At 43.3% G+C, this 15,797-nt stretch overlaps 1 protein-coding gene across 6 annotated transcripts in view; it reads left to right on the plus strand.

Moving 5' to 3' along the window:
• The first annotated feature begins 2,240 nt into the window (after positions 1 to 2,240).
• The window catches only part of DCLK2 (doublecortin like kinase 2), a 182,405-nt gene continuing 168,848 nt past the window's right edge, over positions 2,241 to 15,797 (plus strand). For 3 of the 6 annotated variants that reach the window (XM_032148125.2, XM_032148133.2, XM_032148141.2), the window contains exon 1: positions 2,241 to 3,265. In XM_032148125.2, coding sequence (XP_032004016.1) covers positions 2,845 to 3,265 — 421 coding nt within the window. In that variant the 5' untranslated portion in view covers positions 2,241 to 2,844. The remainder of the gene's footprint in view (positions 3,266 to 15,797) is intronic. The other 3 variants (XM_032148155.2, XM_032148145.2, XM_032148128.2) reach the window with 3 other exon arrangements.

Genomic DNA, 15,797 nt, shown 5'->3' on the forward strand with positions numbered 1-15,797 from the left:
TCAGCTATCATTAATGTTAGTGAATTTCCTGTGTGGCCCAAGACAATTCTTCCAATGTGCCCCAGGGAAACCAAAAGATTAGACACCCCTGCTCTAGAGGAAGCCAACTGACAAGTCACGGTGACACTTAAGCAACTCTATAGAAAGGTGCTCATGACAAGGAACTGAGGCCTCCTTACCATTCATGTGAATGGGCTGTCTTGGAAATGGATCTTCTTGACCCAGTCAAGCCTTTAGATGGCTGTGACCCCTGTCAACATCTTGACAGCAATCACATGAGGCTTTGAGGTAAGCTGCTCCCAGATTTCTGATCTGCCAAAATGCTGAGATTATGCATGTTTATTGTTGTAAATCATTAAGTTTAGGATAATTTGTTTCTACAGCAATAGTTTACAGTCTTTTTTCCCCCTAAGAAATACAAACAGTGATACCAATGAACATGGCCATCTTTTTTTTTTTTTTTTTTTGAGACGGAGTCTCGCTCTGTCGCCCAGGCTGGAGTGCAGTGGCGCAATCTCGGCTCACTGCAACTTCCGGAACATGGCCATCTTATGGCAAGTTGATGGGCTCTGTGGAGTTACTAGTACTTAGATGGAACCTTATCTCAATAAATTTGCAATTTAGTTTCTTGTTTCTCAAAGTCTTGTACCAAGACCAGCAGCATTGGCATTACCCGGGGGCTCATCAGAAATGCAGAATCTCAAACTCCACCCCAGAGCTACAGAATAGCAATCTGCATTTTAATGAGATTCCCCTATGACATGTAAATATATTAAAGTTTGAGAAGAAGCATTGATTTATTTGATTCCTGGTGTTACAGTCTGTGATTGGAAACTCTGGATATACCTTAGGGGTACTTTTAAAAAAATACTGTTTGAGAAGCCCGTCTCCAGAAATTCTGATTTAACTGATCCAGGTTGAGGGCTTTTAAGGTGGTGGACCTAATGATGCTGCAGGATTTTCCTCTAGAAAAACTACATTGAAGCCTCAGATCAGCTCTGACTTCCTAGCATGCCCCAACCCCGCAGGAAGTTAGATATGCCCAGGTGTATGCCCAGAACTGCCTTAGTAGTAGTATTGTGCACCGAGCAGGAGACCTCTCTGGAGCTGCCATGCAGGGTGTGTGTGTGTGTGTGTGTGTGTGTGTGCGTGTGTTTGGTGGGGCGCACCAACTTCACAGATGCTAGACCGTTGCATGTGCTTCTACCTTCTTTTATTCATGCTCTTCCAGGACTCAGTTCAACCCAAGAAAAAGCAACTATGCCTTTCTTCCTGAAAGGTCAGTTTGGATTGCTGTCTAGGACTGCTCAGAAAACCAGGTGTTGAATGTTCTAAGGTTTCACGTGACAAATTGGGATCAAACATATTTGAGCTTTATTTTTCCTAATAACAAAATGCAAATAAGTCTTGGAAAAGATGTTTTTATTGTTGAATAGACACTACGGCATTAAGATTTCCACTATGATGGGTGCTCACAAATGATAGGCCTCTTAGGTAAGAAGCTTTAATTGATAACATTAAATATGCGGGTAGGGGAGTGGGTGCAGAGTCTCTCTTTCCTTTGTTTGGGCATCCCAGTGACAGAAACAATGCCTGACACATGGTACGCTCTCGATAAATATTCGTTGATTACATAACCCCCTCTACCACCCAATAACTTCTCATCATTCATTCAAAGTTACTGAACGTACCATATTAGCGAATCTGCAATGGAAACAGGGGAGGCTGTTTTCTCAAGGGATTTTCTAATAAAGCAACAAATCTTTTTTTAAAAAATGAATGGTGTGCCCCAAGTCAATGCTGGGCTTCGGATTTCTGCGGTAGTTTGGCCTGGGGTCCTCACTGGGAGGCTGGCTGGGGATGTGCTCCCTGCCCTTGAGTCTCCTTCCTTTGTAGTTTTTGGCCTGCGCGGTTACGTTTCCCAGGCGGAGGAGCGCGCGTCGCGGCTGCGCCCATTAGCGCGCGGCGCCGGGCAGGAGCCGTCAGGCGGGCGGGGCTGCCCGGGACCCGCAGGAGCTGCTCCTCCCTTGCCGGCGCTCGGCCCCCTCCTCCGCCCCCACCTCCCCCTCTCCGCGGTTTGGCATCCCCCGGGCCGGGAAGCCTCCTCCAACGCTGACAGCCGGCGGGCGGCGGAGGGAGGCCAGAGCGCGGATGCTTGCCGGTGGGCCGGGCCTGACGGCTGCGTGGGAGGCGGGCTGCATTATTTCCCTCTAGGGCCGCGCTCCGGGAGAGGAGGGGGCCAGACCCGGCCCTCTTAACCCCGAACGGCGCGCGCTGCCCGGCGGGCGGGATCCGGGCGCGGCCGAGGCAGCGGCGCTGCACCCCGGGCCTGGGACCGCGCGCGTGGGCGGGGGCCCGCGCGACTCCCCCAGGGGCCTCACCCACGCTCCGCGCCCCGCCCCACCCTTCCTTCCTTCCTCCCCTCGGCGCTCCCGGGAGCGCTCGACAGACGCCCGAGCTTTGTGTGCGCCCGCGGGCCCGGCGCGAGCCTCGGGCGGCCCAACTTTGTCTTTCCCGGCCGGCTCCCGGGCGGGACTTGTGAGGCGTGGCCGGGTGGAGGAGGCGCTTGCGGGGGCGTGGGGCTCCCTGGCAGGCGGGAGGCACGGAGCGAGCCGCGCTGGACAATGAGCAGGGCAGCTCGGCGCTGCGGCCACTTTTAGCTGAGGGTGCGGGCGGGTCGGCACCTCCGCAGCTCGTCGGCCCCACCTGCGCGGAGAGGGCGGGATGCCAGAGCCAGGTGTCCCGGCGCGTTAAGGGCCCTCGCAGTCAGACGTCCCTGCACCGGCGCTCGCACCCTTAGTCGGCCCGGAACGTCTTTTTGCGGACGCCCTCGGAGCAGCCGCGATGGCCAGCACCAGGAGTATCGAGCTGGAGCACTTTGAGGAACGGGACAAAAGGCCGCGGCCGGGGTCGCGGAGAGGGGCCCCCAGCTCCTCCGGGGGCAGCAGCAGCTCGGGCCCCAAGGGGAACGGGCTCATCCCCAGCCCGGCGCACAGTGCCCACTGCAGTTTCTACCGCACGCGGACCCTGCAGGCCCTCAGCTCGGAGAAGAAGGCCAAGAAGGCGCGCTTTTACCGGAACGGGGACCGCTACTTCAAGGGCCTGGTGTTTGCCATCTCCAGCGACCGCTTCCGGTCCTTCGATGCGCTCCTCATAGAGCTCACCCGCTCCCTGTCGGACAACGTGAACCTGCCCCAGGGTGTCCGCACTATCTACACCATCGACGGCAGCCGGAAGGTCACCAGCCTGGACGAGCTGCTGGAAGGTAGGAGGGGAGGGCGCCGCACGGCAGGTGCGGCGGAGCGCGGACAGGTGCAGTGGGCGCGAGCCCGCGCAGCGGGGAGCCTGCGGGGTGCTTTCCAAGCGGCACGGGAATTGATGCTTCTGTCTGCTTCTCTAGAGATTGGCTGGGGGTGGAGGGCGGTGGGGGTGCCCACATACACACTGACTTTCCTTCCCAAGAGGTTTGTCTCTTAAAGAAGGAAAAAAATTCCTGATGGTCCGGCCAATTTAGGCACTGGTGGCATATCCTAAGATTGTTGAAATTATTTTTTTGAAGTGCAAACTGTTTGAGAAAATGGTTTTCCCATGGGGAGTTGGGTAATCTACTAATAAGCTCTGTTGGACCCTCGGTGTGGACCCTGATGCAGGCACCTGTCATGTTCCAGTATTCGGAGTCCTGTCGTGATTGCTGTCAGAAGCTGTGGTTGTGAAATGCTCTAGGTTGGCTTTCCTAGTTTGCCTTGCAGCAGAAGTTACTTGAGGTGAAGAGGGATGATCCTAGACAGCAGATCTCAACCTTGGCTTCACCTTGGATCACACTGGGGACTTCGAAAAATATGGGACCCTGATCCCCCAACTTCCAGATATCCTGATTAAATTGGTTGGGTTTGGGGTATGGGTTAGGCGTCTGGAGTCTCAAAAGCCCACCCCTCCCAGGTGATTCTAATGTGGGACCCTGGTTAACAATCACTGTGCTAAAGGGTTTTCCACATTTGGTTGGAAAAAAGGTAAATCAAGGTCAATCTCTCCTGCCTTATCCTCTAGTAAGAGTAGCTAATTAGAATGATAGAGGCCATTGGATTCAGCAGTGGGGACTTATTTTAAATTAGTAATTCTGCTGTGTCAACCATGCCTCGGTCAAAGAGACTGCTTGGCTGGATGTTGGGTCATCCTTGAATTCCTGCAATACTTATGCCTCATCCTTTTCAGGTAGAAAATGCATTATCAGTAGTTAAGAACCTGTTTCCAGTTCTAAATAACATCTAGAAAGACCAGGCAGAACCCAAGTATGTGCTGACTGCGTGTTTACATACAGTCCGCTCTTGTGCATCTTTCTTAATGCAAATGGTACATTCCATGTAGTCATAGCAATAGCTTGGCAGGGAGAGGAAGCTGAACATCAAGTCAAATGTTTTTCTTATATTATCTCAGCATGCTTTTCTGTCCTGAAGGCATTATCCCCATTTTATAAATGAGGAAACTTAGGCAGCATGCCTTGCCTCACAGTGCCTGCAGCATATACTTCTCATCTACAGTTCACCTCTACTGAGCTAATGTAGCCACATGGAGGAAAACTGAAGGTGGTAGAGTTTGTCTATTTAGTCACTGCCATCAGAAGTTTTTGCTGCCCTGCCTAGATGGCGACCCAGCCAAAATTAAATTGTCTCTTCAGTCTACTTAGGCGCTTGTGACTTCACCCATTCTGTCAGTTGTGTGTTTTGGTTTTAAGGGCTTCTTGAGGAGGTAAGGGGATAGCTGGAGGAGTATAAGTAAAAAAGGAAGATACAAAATGTTCAAAGGGCCTTGTTCCTTATCTTAATCATGTTAAACACTTAAAAGCAATATTTGCCTGGCTGTTTTAAAACAGAGTAACCAATCGTTTGACCCAAGATCAGATTTGCAGGATCAAGGCAATGCCTATTTGCTTAAGCACTTGTTACTCAACATGCCCTTGGGATACTGTTCCTGGTATGGTTTCTTAAGAGTCAACAATGTTAATATCCTTCTCTAAAGAAATTTTAACAATGGGTTTACTACATAAAATTGACATAATGTAAAGATGAATCTCATAGGAGAGATGATAAGATGGACATGATGCATGTCCATTAATAGGAGTACATAGTATAGATTGCGTCTTTTACCGCCCACAGCATGCATGGCCAGTGGGTCTAATTCTGCGACTGTAGTTTCAGCTACAAATTGACTGTTAACAAATTTCCTTCAAATCATTCACTGATTTTTAGTGGATCGGGATTTGGAAAAAACATTATCTATGGCGTCTAAATCATACCAAAATGTGATAAATAATGTAACAAATAGTTGCACAGCGAAAATGTGTTTTTATGGCTTTGCCCACTTCTTTGAAGAAGTTTTTAATATAATAAAATTAATGCAAAAGAAGAAAACTTGGACACTTTTTTTTTTATGGAATTCTCTCTGACAATGGGTCTTTAATTCTTGAATTTTCCCCCAAGTAAGTAGAATACTCCATAGTAATGCATTTTTTTTTTTTTTTTTTTAGAAAAGAAACATAGGTGCAGTAGTTCACGTCTGTAATACCAGCACTTTGGGAGACTGAGGTGTGTGGATCACTTGAGGTCAGGAGTCTGAGACCGGCCTGACAAACAAGGTGAAACCCCATCTCTACTTAAAAAAAAAAAAATACAAAAATTAGCCGGGTGTGGTGGCAGGCACCTGTAGTCCCAGCTACTCAGGAGGCTGAGACAGGGAAATTGCTACCCAGGAGGCGGAGGTTGCAGTGAGCCAAGATCATGCCACTGCACTCCAGCCTGGGCGATGGAGCAAGACTCTGTCTCAAAAAAAAAAAAAAAAAAAAAGAAAAGAAAAAAAATCACGAATGCTTACTGTCAATCATTCCAGAATGTAAATAGTTTCAACTTTTAATTAAAATTGTGTGCTCAGATTTTTCATGTAGGAGAACTAAGCAGCTATCTGTGAAGTTATTTGCATTAGTAAAAATAGGTCTGTAATCACCACATTGTCAAAATTGACTGCTGTATTTCGTTTTGGTTGATTATTTTTAATAAAGCTCTCTCAGGCAGTATTTTACAACATTATGTTCAACTAGGCTCTGCTTCGATCCCATGGAACTTGTAGTTTAAGAGGTATGTTTTTTTCTGAAATGTCTTGAGTGATGAATAGAAAGTATGACTCAAAACAGTAGGACATGAACATTCATTCAGAGCCCCAATCTCATTGAACTCAGATGACAAAAGAAATTTGCATGGCCCAAATTATTTTTTCTTCTGCCCTTGACCTTGAGAGTCTCTGGAGACTAAAAGCTGGTCTAGTGTGAGCTGGCGCTCCTCCAGCACTACACTAAACCAACAGGCACCTTCAATTTATTGATTTATCCACCCTTGCTGGATTAAGTTTGAGTTGATGCTGTGCAGTCCTGTAATCCTAATTATTCTTTAAAACTAGATGGGGGACCTCTTCCGGCAGAACTGTGGCTCTTAATCAATATGGGAAAATAGTTGAGCTGTCTTAAGCTGTGAGCCTGCTGAGCTCAGTATCTGTAATAACCAACAGAGGATGTCCAGATGACTTGTTCTTTAGCTTTCTTATTAGGGACTGATTCAGAATTCCTAGTCTTAGTTCTCTTCCATGTGTCTTCTCTCCTTCTGAGCATTTTGAAATATTTGTAAAGTTTTGATGACCTAAAGAGATATAACCAAGGACAGTAGAAAAAGTGCCTGACCAAGTCAGGATTCCTGAGTTCTACTGACTAGATTTGAGAAAAATTTCACCTCACTTCCCTGGCCTTGGCGTCCTTTTCTCTAGGATGAGAAGTTGGCAGACCACCTCTCTAAGTTAGGTCTCTTCTGGTTTAAAAATGTATATGTACCCTTCAATTATCTGAGGGGTTATTGGTGGAGCATATGATGGCCTGGGCTGCCTTTCCCTAGCCAGAGCCCATTTTCCAGAAAAGTGATGAGGCTGCACATGTCCAGATAACAATCACAGAATGGGGTGTATATCTCTGATGAAGTGCTTGCCAAGAGTCAAAGGCATTAAGAGCTACCTATGTCTGCCTCTCTCATTCCAAAATAAAATGTCATTTTGCTATTTCTACCTTTTATCCCTTCATGAACAGTAAGCTGATTGTTTTTTGGCATATGAGAGAGTTTTGGTTATTTTGATAATGATACTTTGATTCCTTCATGAAGTTAACATGAACATGTAAGAAAAATAAGATTCTAAAGAAATCAAGCCCATGAAGTTTGAGGTCCTCCTACCAAACCTATCTACTGCATCTGGTTAGGTCAGTTCTTTGAAAGTGTTAAATAAACCAAAATATGTTTCTGAGAGTTTTTAAGTAAAAATGAATTTCCATAAGAACCTAGATTATACTTAGTTGTTTTTTCCTGAAAAATAAATTTTATAATAATAGAAACTGTGGAACTTATTATGATAAGAAGGAAATAAACTCATGAGTTACAAGGTATTTGCACATAGGAGTCGAAAATGGTGCACACTGAAGTCATGCATGGTGATTGGACTTGGAAAGTTAATATTGAATCTCAGGGCTGCAAAATGTTCTTTACCTGCGAAACCCCTGGATTCTTCAAGGCCCACTTCAAATAGCACCTATGAAGTCTCTTCGCACTTCTCTGGGCAGTTGGTCTCAAATGGTTAGTTGAGGGCATACTATGTCCTAGACGTGGTCACATGCTTACGGTCTCTTCCTTCAAAAAATGCACATTTTCCTGGGAGAGAGACAGTAAACATACAAACAAGATGGCTTCAGCTAAAGTGCTGTAAATGAAGTGGTGATGACATGGGGCAGGATGGCCATATTGGCTGGGGTGATGGGGAGGGCTTCCTAGAGGAACAGACATTGGAGCCAAGGCCTGAGGTCAAGTTTATAACTCTTTCCTCTGCTTACAGCATTTTTGTTTACTTCTATTATAACCCTTAGCTTTGTAGTCTCACGATATATTGGATCTGTTTTTGCACTCAACTGAGAGAAGCCTGAGGTCAGGGATCTTAAATACAGTAAATTCATTGATTAAATAACTCAGACAATGATTTTACCTCTAAGTCCCTTAGTTGTCTAGGGAAGTTTTGTATGAATTAAGCTTTAATGGGATTCCTAGATATTTGTGAAAATATATGTTTTTGGAAAATTGGATTACATGTTAGATGAACGTATAATTATGGGTGAAATTCTGTGCTAACCATTTTGGAGGGAATGACTCTTCCATAACATCCTCTTCTATAAATCTGATTGTCCCATCTCATTTCCTTAAAAACAAGGAAAATAAGATGTGCTATAATACAGCTGCATAAGAAGCTCTTTCCAGAGGTAAGAGGAAAATTTTTATTTAAAGAATAAATGAATCCTAAAAGGTTGGGGAAGAAAAGGGGATATGTGGGAGAGCATTTATTAGATTAGAGTATGACACAGTGATACCCTGGAAGTTACAAGACAAGTAACTCATGGGTTTAATATCTCATGGGTTTTTATACTATGGAAAAGGATATTTTTATGGTCCTGTGATATGAAATAAAGGAAACTAGATTCTCTTGGGCAGTGATCATCTAGCTGCTTTCTTCATTGCTCGTGAGGCCAAGAGGAGTTGCTGCGGGGTGTGTACCGCCTGGCTAGGTCTTTTTTCTGTATCCTTTTCTGCCCATGCTACCACTGCATCTGTGTTTTTATGTCTTCTACTCGTAAAGTAGACCATTACCCTAAGGATTAGAGATGCTTTTCTTCTCTGCATTGCTACCATTTACTAGATGTTTTATGAGCAGTCATTGTGTGAGGTACTTTACATGTTTCATCTAACCCTTGTAATACCCTCTGAAATATGGGTGCATTGTCATACCCATTTTACAGATGGGGAAGCTGAGGCTCAGAGAGGGTAAAGAAATCGCTGCATTGTACCAATGTAAGAGGTAGAGCTGGCACTTGAGCCCTTTCTCCCTGGCTTCTGAAGTTCTGTGTTCTTAACTACTACATTCTACCACCTGAGAAGAAATGGAGTCCATTCTGTTGGTGGGGTCTTTGGGAGGTGTCTTGGTTCATTTTCTCTTGCTATAACAGAATAGCACAGACTAGGTAAGTTATAAAGAAAATAAATTTATTTTATTTTCTAGTTCTAGAAGCTAGAAAGTCCAAGGCATGGCACTGGCATCTGTTGAGGGTCATCCCATGGTGGAAGGGTGGAAGGTGAAAGCAAACATAGGATATAGAGAGAGGAAATGGGGCTAAATTCCTTCCTGTTATAACTAACCTACTCCCACAATAACAGCCTTAATCCATTCATGAGGGTGGTGCCCTCATGATCTAATCACCTCTTCAAGGCCTCACTTGTTAATATTGTTACAATGGCAATTAAATTTCCAACACCTGAAGCTTGGGAGATGTGTTCAACCCACAGCAGGAGGTGAATAAATCATAAAGGCAGAGACTTCATAGGCTGGATTAGTGCCCAAAGAGGCCCCAGAGAGCTTGTTTGCCCCTTCTACCATGTGAGGATGCATGAGAAGTCACCATGAGTGAACCAAGAGCCCTCACTACACACCATATCTGTCAGCACCTTGATCTTTGATGTCCTCACCTCCAGAACTGTGAGAAATTGATTTCTAAGTCACTCCGTTTTTTGTATTTTGTTATAGCAACTTGAACAGACTAATACAGTCTTGCCTCTAAAGTTCAGTGATCTTGGGAAATGCTTCTAGGGGTGGGAAAGAGAAATGATTTTGGCTCTATCTGGCTCCATGTCTCTCTTTGAAAGTTGGCTGGGTACTTGATCAGATGTAGTTACCCAGATTTAGATGGAGTTCTTAAAACCTCTCAGTAACATACAGGAGGATCTTTTCCGTAGACTATCCTCATGAAACGGAAAATTATAAACCCAACAGGGGGTGGGACCACAATTGTCTTGTTTATCCCTTTATCCCATGAAACAAATGCTTCTGGCATGTGATGTTTTTTGAATTAATTTTACTTTTGTGCCCTATTTAGGGTGTTTTAATAGTTGGGTATAGGTGGATGTAGATGCTTTAAAAAATCTTTATTTATTAAGATAGCCAGTTGGACAGTTAGCCAGATTTACAGAGGTAGCATAAGTTAATGTTAAAGGCAAATATTCCTTGCCCCTTTGTGTTTCAATTTTTAAATATATTTTTCTTCAAGAAAAATGATGCAGTATATTTATGTCCCAAGAATTTATCAATTTCACTAGTATCTGAGATAGAGATGTCTGACTTGAGTTTTCTCTTTGAACAGCTATCACAACCAGATTCTTTTTATTTTTATTTTTTTTGAGACTGAGTCTCACTCTGTCTGCCAGGCTGGAGTGCAGTGGCGCGATCTCGGCTGACTGCAAGCTCCGCCTCCCGGGTTCACGCCATTCTCCTGCCTCAGCCTCCCAAGTAGCTGGGACTACAGGTGCCCGCCACCACACCCTGCTAAGTTTTTGTATTTTTAGAAGAGATGGATTTTCACTGTGTTAGCCAGGATGGTCTCGATCTCCTGACCTCATGATCTGCCTGCCTCGGCCTCCCAAAGTGCTGGGATTACAGGCGTGAACCACCGTGCCCAGCCCACAACCAGATTCTTTCATATTTATTTCTCGTTATGTGTTTAAATCCCAGGATTATTCTAAGCCCGCTAATATTTTTAGTGTCTACAGGAGTTCTCTGCCATAGCTAAGGCTTAGTTGTGTTCATCTTTAGCATTCTCATTTTAAGCAATTGTTTTTGCTAATTTTTTCATACTTAATTTTAACACAATCTTAATTTTTTAATTTTGTGAGTGAGAAATAAAGTCAAGAGCTTAAATGAATATTCTTTTATTCCTTAAAACATGTTATAATTTGATCCTAATCCCTGGGATATTTTGTCCTATTTGCCGTGTTTTCAACAGCCTAGAGGAGAAGTCATTATATTGTAATTTGTCAGAAGCTTTTCCTTATAGACTAAAGGAATGGCAAAATATTGGTTTGGTGAGGTCGCCCTAAGTACTTTTCATTACACTGTAACATTTACTAACATTTCAAACTAAGTGACTAAAATAATCTGCAATTTTGACCTACTCTGTTACCTTTTGTTTATTTGTTAAATTATAGTTACTTGCAACCAAAATGCAAAATGTTCACAATAGATGTTTTAAAATATTTTCATTGATCTCTTCCTTCACTGTATGTTTTTAAAACTTCAGATTACTTTGTTGACTTTTGAAATAGCAATATGTGGAGGCCAAGGAGGTTTGCTGAAAATCACTGAGATGAGACAGATTAATAGAAGAAAAGGCATGCAAATTTATTTAACATGTATACACAGGAGCCATCAGAATTAAGACCCAAAGATATAGGGGAAGTTGTCCATTTTTATGACTAAATTCAACAAAGTATGGACAGCCATGTAGAAGTATGATTAGACAAAAGGGCATGATTTAATGTTAATAGACTGAGTTGGGACACCCAGCAAGGCCTGTCTGTCTAGATTCTTCTTGGCCTCTGTGAGCAACATTCCTTTCTTCTGGGTGTGGGGCAGGACCCTCTCTGGAATGGGGGTCTTGTGACCTATAGTCAAACCAGGTAGGTGAAATAATTTCTTTATAGCCAGTTTTTACATACAAAGTGAGGGGGAAACGAGAGTAATATTTTTAGATTTTATGGCTGGCTTTGGGTGAAAAGGGTTTGGGTTTCTATGACCTTCCTTGGAGAAGAGGGATTCTAGTTTTTATGGCTAGCTTTGGAGGTGAATGGGACTAACAGCCAGGAGTGCGGGAGAAGGTCAGAGAAAAACGTTTGCCTCTGAGGATGCTACTGAGGCCTTCATTTTGGAGTATTGTTTTCTGAGCCCCAACAGATGCAGTTATTTCTCAAAGGCAGTCATCGAGAGTCTCTCCCCTAATGCCCTTGCTCATCATCTTGATCTCTTTACTTAATAGTATTTTGCCTTATCTGCTGAAGAATCAAGAAAAAAGGGGTTCTAGAAACTTATTACTGGTTATATTGTTGTTCATTAAGCCTGTGTGGGAGAACTTGAGAAACAGTACAGTGTAAATTTGTCTCTTATTAGTTTAGTGATCAGAGCCAGTTTCTGGAAGGTTCTACCTGAATTTTACAATGTATTTAAACATTTAGCAGAGTCCTAGCATGCAGTGGCTGCTTGATAAATGGTGGTGGTCCTCAGCTTTTTTTTTTTCTTAATGTGTGTCCTTGTAACTTCTTCCTCTAATTCTAGAGCTACTTCAGTCTCGTCCTGCTTATATATGGCAGCCTTCAGATTTTTTTCTTTTTTCTTTTAAAATTCTTTTTATATTTTATAAGTAGAGACAGAGTCTTTGTTGCCCAGGCTGGCCTCCTGGCCTCTAGCAATCCTCCCGCCTTAGTCTCCTGATTAGCTGGGATTACAGGTGAAAGCCACTACACCCTTCAGATGTTTTGAGACGATGGTCATGCTTTCCTCTACTACGGGTTGAGTGTCCCTCATCTGAAAATCCAAAATGCTCAAAAATCTGAAACTTTTTGAGTACTAATGTGATACCAGAAATGGAAAATTCCATACTTAACCTCATGTGACAGGTTGCAGTCAGAATGCAGGTGCACAACATGTAGTTTATTCAGCCTCCCCAAGGGAAAAAAAAAGATAATTCCAGCCCCTTTCAGCTGTGATAAATATTTTCCGTGCATGCCCAGTTCCCCCACGAAAGCACACTCACAAGGAGTAATAAAATGGCACACGTGTAGGCCAGCTGCACCAATGGCAGGTTCTCCACAATGCTCTACGTGGGGTGAAGACCTATGTACATTACTCACTGTTTTGCTTTGTTGCTTATTCTCTGTTCTGTGGTGTAAAGATATTGTTGAAAACATCAATAATACTTGCATGATGCTCATAGGGTAATGCAGATATTCCAAAATCTGAAAAAAATCTGAAATCTGAAACCTTTCTGGTCCGAGCATTTTGGATAAGGAATACCGAACCTGTATTTCCCCTTCTCTCTCTTCCTCTAAACACCATCACCTTTTTTTTGGATAAACATCTGGTTTCTGAATTCTTTATCACTTGCACTGAAACTTTTGAGTTACCATCATTATCAATCACTTGCTTAAAACTGAGGGCTAAGCTTTCCTCTGACTCACAGCAAGATTAAAATAAAGGCACAATGGAGAAAGGAGTGAGAGATTAAGGAGGAGAGTGTTCAGCAAAGGTCTTCAGAAGCTGAGGAAACTTCTGAGGAAAGTTTTACCTCTATTTAAATGCACCAGTTGAAGGACTGACCCTATATGTACTATGCCCCGTTTATTTACAAATATTAGGTGGCCACGTTTCAATTTGAAGGTTTCTCTCAGTATCCTTAAGGTTGCATTGTTTCTCAAACTTTAACAATGTTAGCCATTTAAGATTAAAAACAATATAAAAATCCAACATTCAGATTGCAGAAGCCAAGTATTGCCTTAATTACTTTAATTACTTGAGTTACATTGTCACTTAAATGTTTGTAAATATAAAATTAGGTATGCTTATGCATGTAGGTTTTACATAGTGATACAACCCAAACACATTGACAGTGTAAATACCAACAAAAGTGCATTACCAGTAAAAATGCAAAATAGCATTATAAAGCTAGAGATACTGTTTGCTCAAACTAAACTGGTGTTCCCAGTGTGACCGTGGCACTGAGTGCTGAGTTAGGTATGCTGTATGTCAGAATGCCGTGTAATGAGTCAGTTTTGCACAGCTAATGAGTATTCCTGTAGAGCAAAATTATGTCCTCTCACCTTAACTTGCTGTGAACATGTCTTTTATACATATGAAGTCCACTTCCTTTTTTCCTTGTTAATTCCTGGCATAGTTAGAGTAATTGAAGCCAAAAGACTGTTAACTTAGAAGTAGTTGTTCAGATGTTCTAGAATAGGATTACATAAACATTTTAAGTTTTTTTTTTTTTTTTTTGAGACGGAGTCTTGCTGTCATCCAGGCTGGAGTGCAGTGGCGCAATCTCGGCTCACTGCAAGCTCCGCCTCCCGGGTTCATGCCATTCTCCTGCCTCAGCCTCTCCGAGTAGCTGGGACTACAGGCGCCCGCCACCACCCCCGGCTAATTTTTTGTATTTTTAGTAGAGACGGGGTTTCACTGTGGTCTCGATCTCCTGACCTCGTGATCCGCCCGCCTCGGCCTCCCAAAGTGCCGGGATTACAAGCGTGAGCCACCGCGCCCAGCCTAACAATTTAAGTTTTATCATCAAAATAAATGCACCATGGGCTGGGCACAGTGGCTCATGCCTGTAATCCTAGCACTTTGGGAGGCCGAGGCGGGTGGATCACCTGAGGTTGGGAGTTCAAGACCAGCCTGACCAACATGGAGAAACCCTGTCTCTACTAAAAATACAAAAATTAGCTGAGTGTGGTGGCACACACCTGTAATCCCAGCTACTCGGGAGGCTGAGGCAGGATAATCTCTTGAACCTGGGAGGCAGAGGTTGTGGTGAGCCAAGATCGCGCCATTACACTCCACTCCAGCCTGGGCAACAAGAGCAAAACTCCATCTCAAAATAATGATTAAAAAAAAAAAAAAAAGCACAATGAAAATTCCCGTAGTGAGCTCCTGTAGATTTTGGGATATGCTTGGCCCCATGTATGAGGAGCAAAAAAACCAGATCACAGATCTGATCTGCTGGTTCCATCCTACCCAGGAGATTAGATACGATTTCTTCATCAGTGGGTAAGCTACAAAGCTTTTTGGTTACTGGGTGGGATTTTCATTTTTACATTTAGCTAATTTATTTGGCCTTAAGTTAAACTCCTCCCAGATTTCAATGCTAAAACATGGATTTGTGGACATACCTGTTTCTTCATAGATATTCACAGGGTCAAAGTAGCTTTTGTACCCCCTTCTCGGTAGAAGGTATCACAGACCATACAACTGGATGTGACTGTAGGAGATGATTTGGTTCAGTCAGTTACCTGCAGGTGTATTGAAAAAGCACTGGTCTTTGAGGTGAAAGATCTTATTTTGTGTCCCCAGCCCTGCTCTGCAGAAATAGGTGTTATATTCATTGAGCAAATATGTCAGTAATGGTTCAGAGACAAGGCAAATGAGTATGGAGTGGGAACAGCATCTGGGCCAGAGCTGTGCACTTTGTGTTAGTCTGTTAATTCCTTTAAGTTTACATTCTGTGCGGTTTGGTCAGGAAACTCAATTAAGTTGTTTGCCATGACGGAATAATAAATCAGTCTTACTTTTTCTTACTCTGTATTTTTTCTTAACCAGCTGGATGTGGGAACTTATCTGTGATGTATTTAAAAAGGACCTTAAAATTATAATCCACCTGGTCTCACACAAACGCTGCGCCTGATGAAGGGTATCGAATCATCTTGTAGAGGCAAATATGCTCAAATATCTTTTCCTTGGTTACATTCTTTTGGAAGCAATGTTTTTCTTAATTTCTGAAGTTAGGAAAAATTCCAGGTTCCTAAGATTTTACTGACGTTAGACCTGAAGTGTCTTTCCTTTTCTTTCCTTTTTGTCTTCCTTTTTCTGTGTTACCATATTTAAGTATGTGTGTGTGTATCCTTTTCTCTAAGTTTGAAGAGTCCTTGCACTTTAGATTTGTAAATAAGTTTTCCTTTTTATCATTAAGTTCAGTGCTTGCTTCTACTTCTAGAGTTAGGCATAGTCTCAGTGTCCAAATTTTATACAACTCAATATCTGCCACAAATGTCAAGACAGTTTGTAATTACAAACTAGTTAGTTGTGTTAGGCAGTTACTGGACATACTTTAACAGAGGTGTATGAGAGGTGTATGAGAG

Source organism: Hylobates moloch, unplaced genomic scaffold (assembly GCF_009828535.3).
Source record: "Hylobates moloch isolate HMO894 unplaced genomic scaffold, HMol_V3 SCAFFOLD_3, whole genome shotgun sequence".
Taxonomy (NCBI): domain Eukaryota; kingdom Metazoa; phylum Chordata; class Mammalia; order Primates; family Hylobatidae; genus Hylobates; species Hylobates moloch.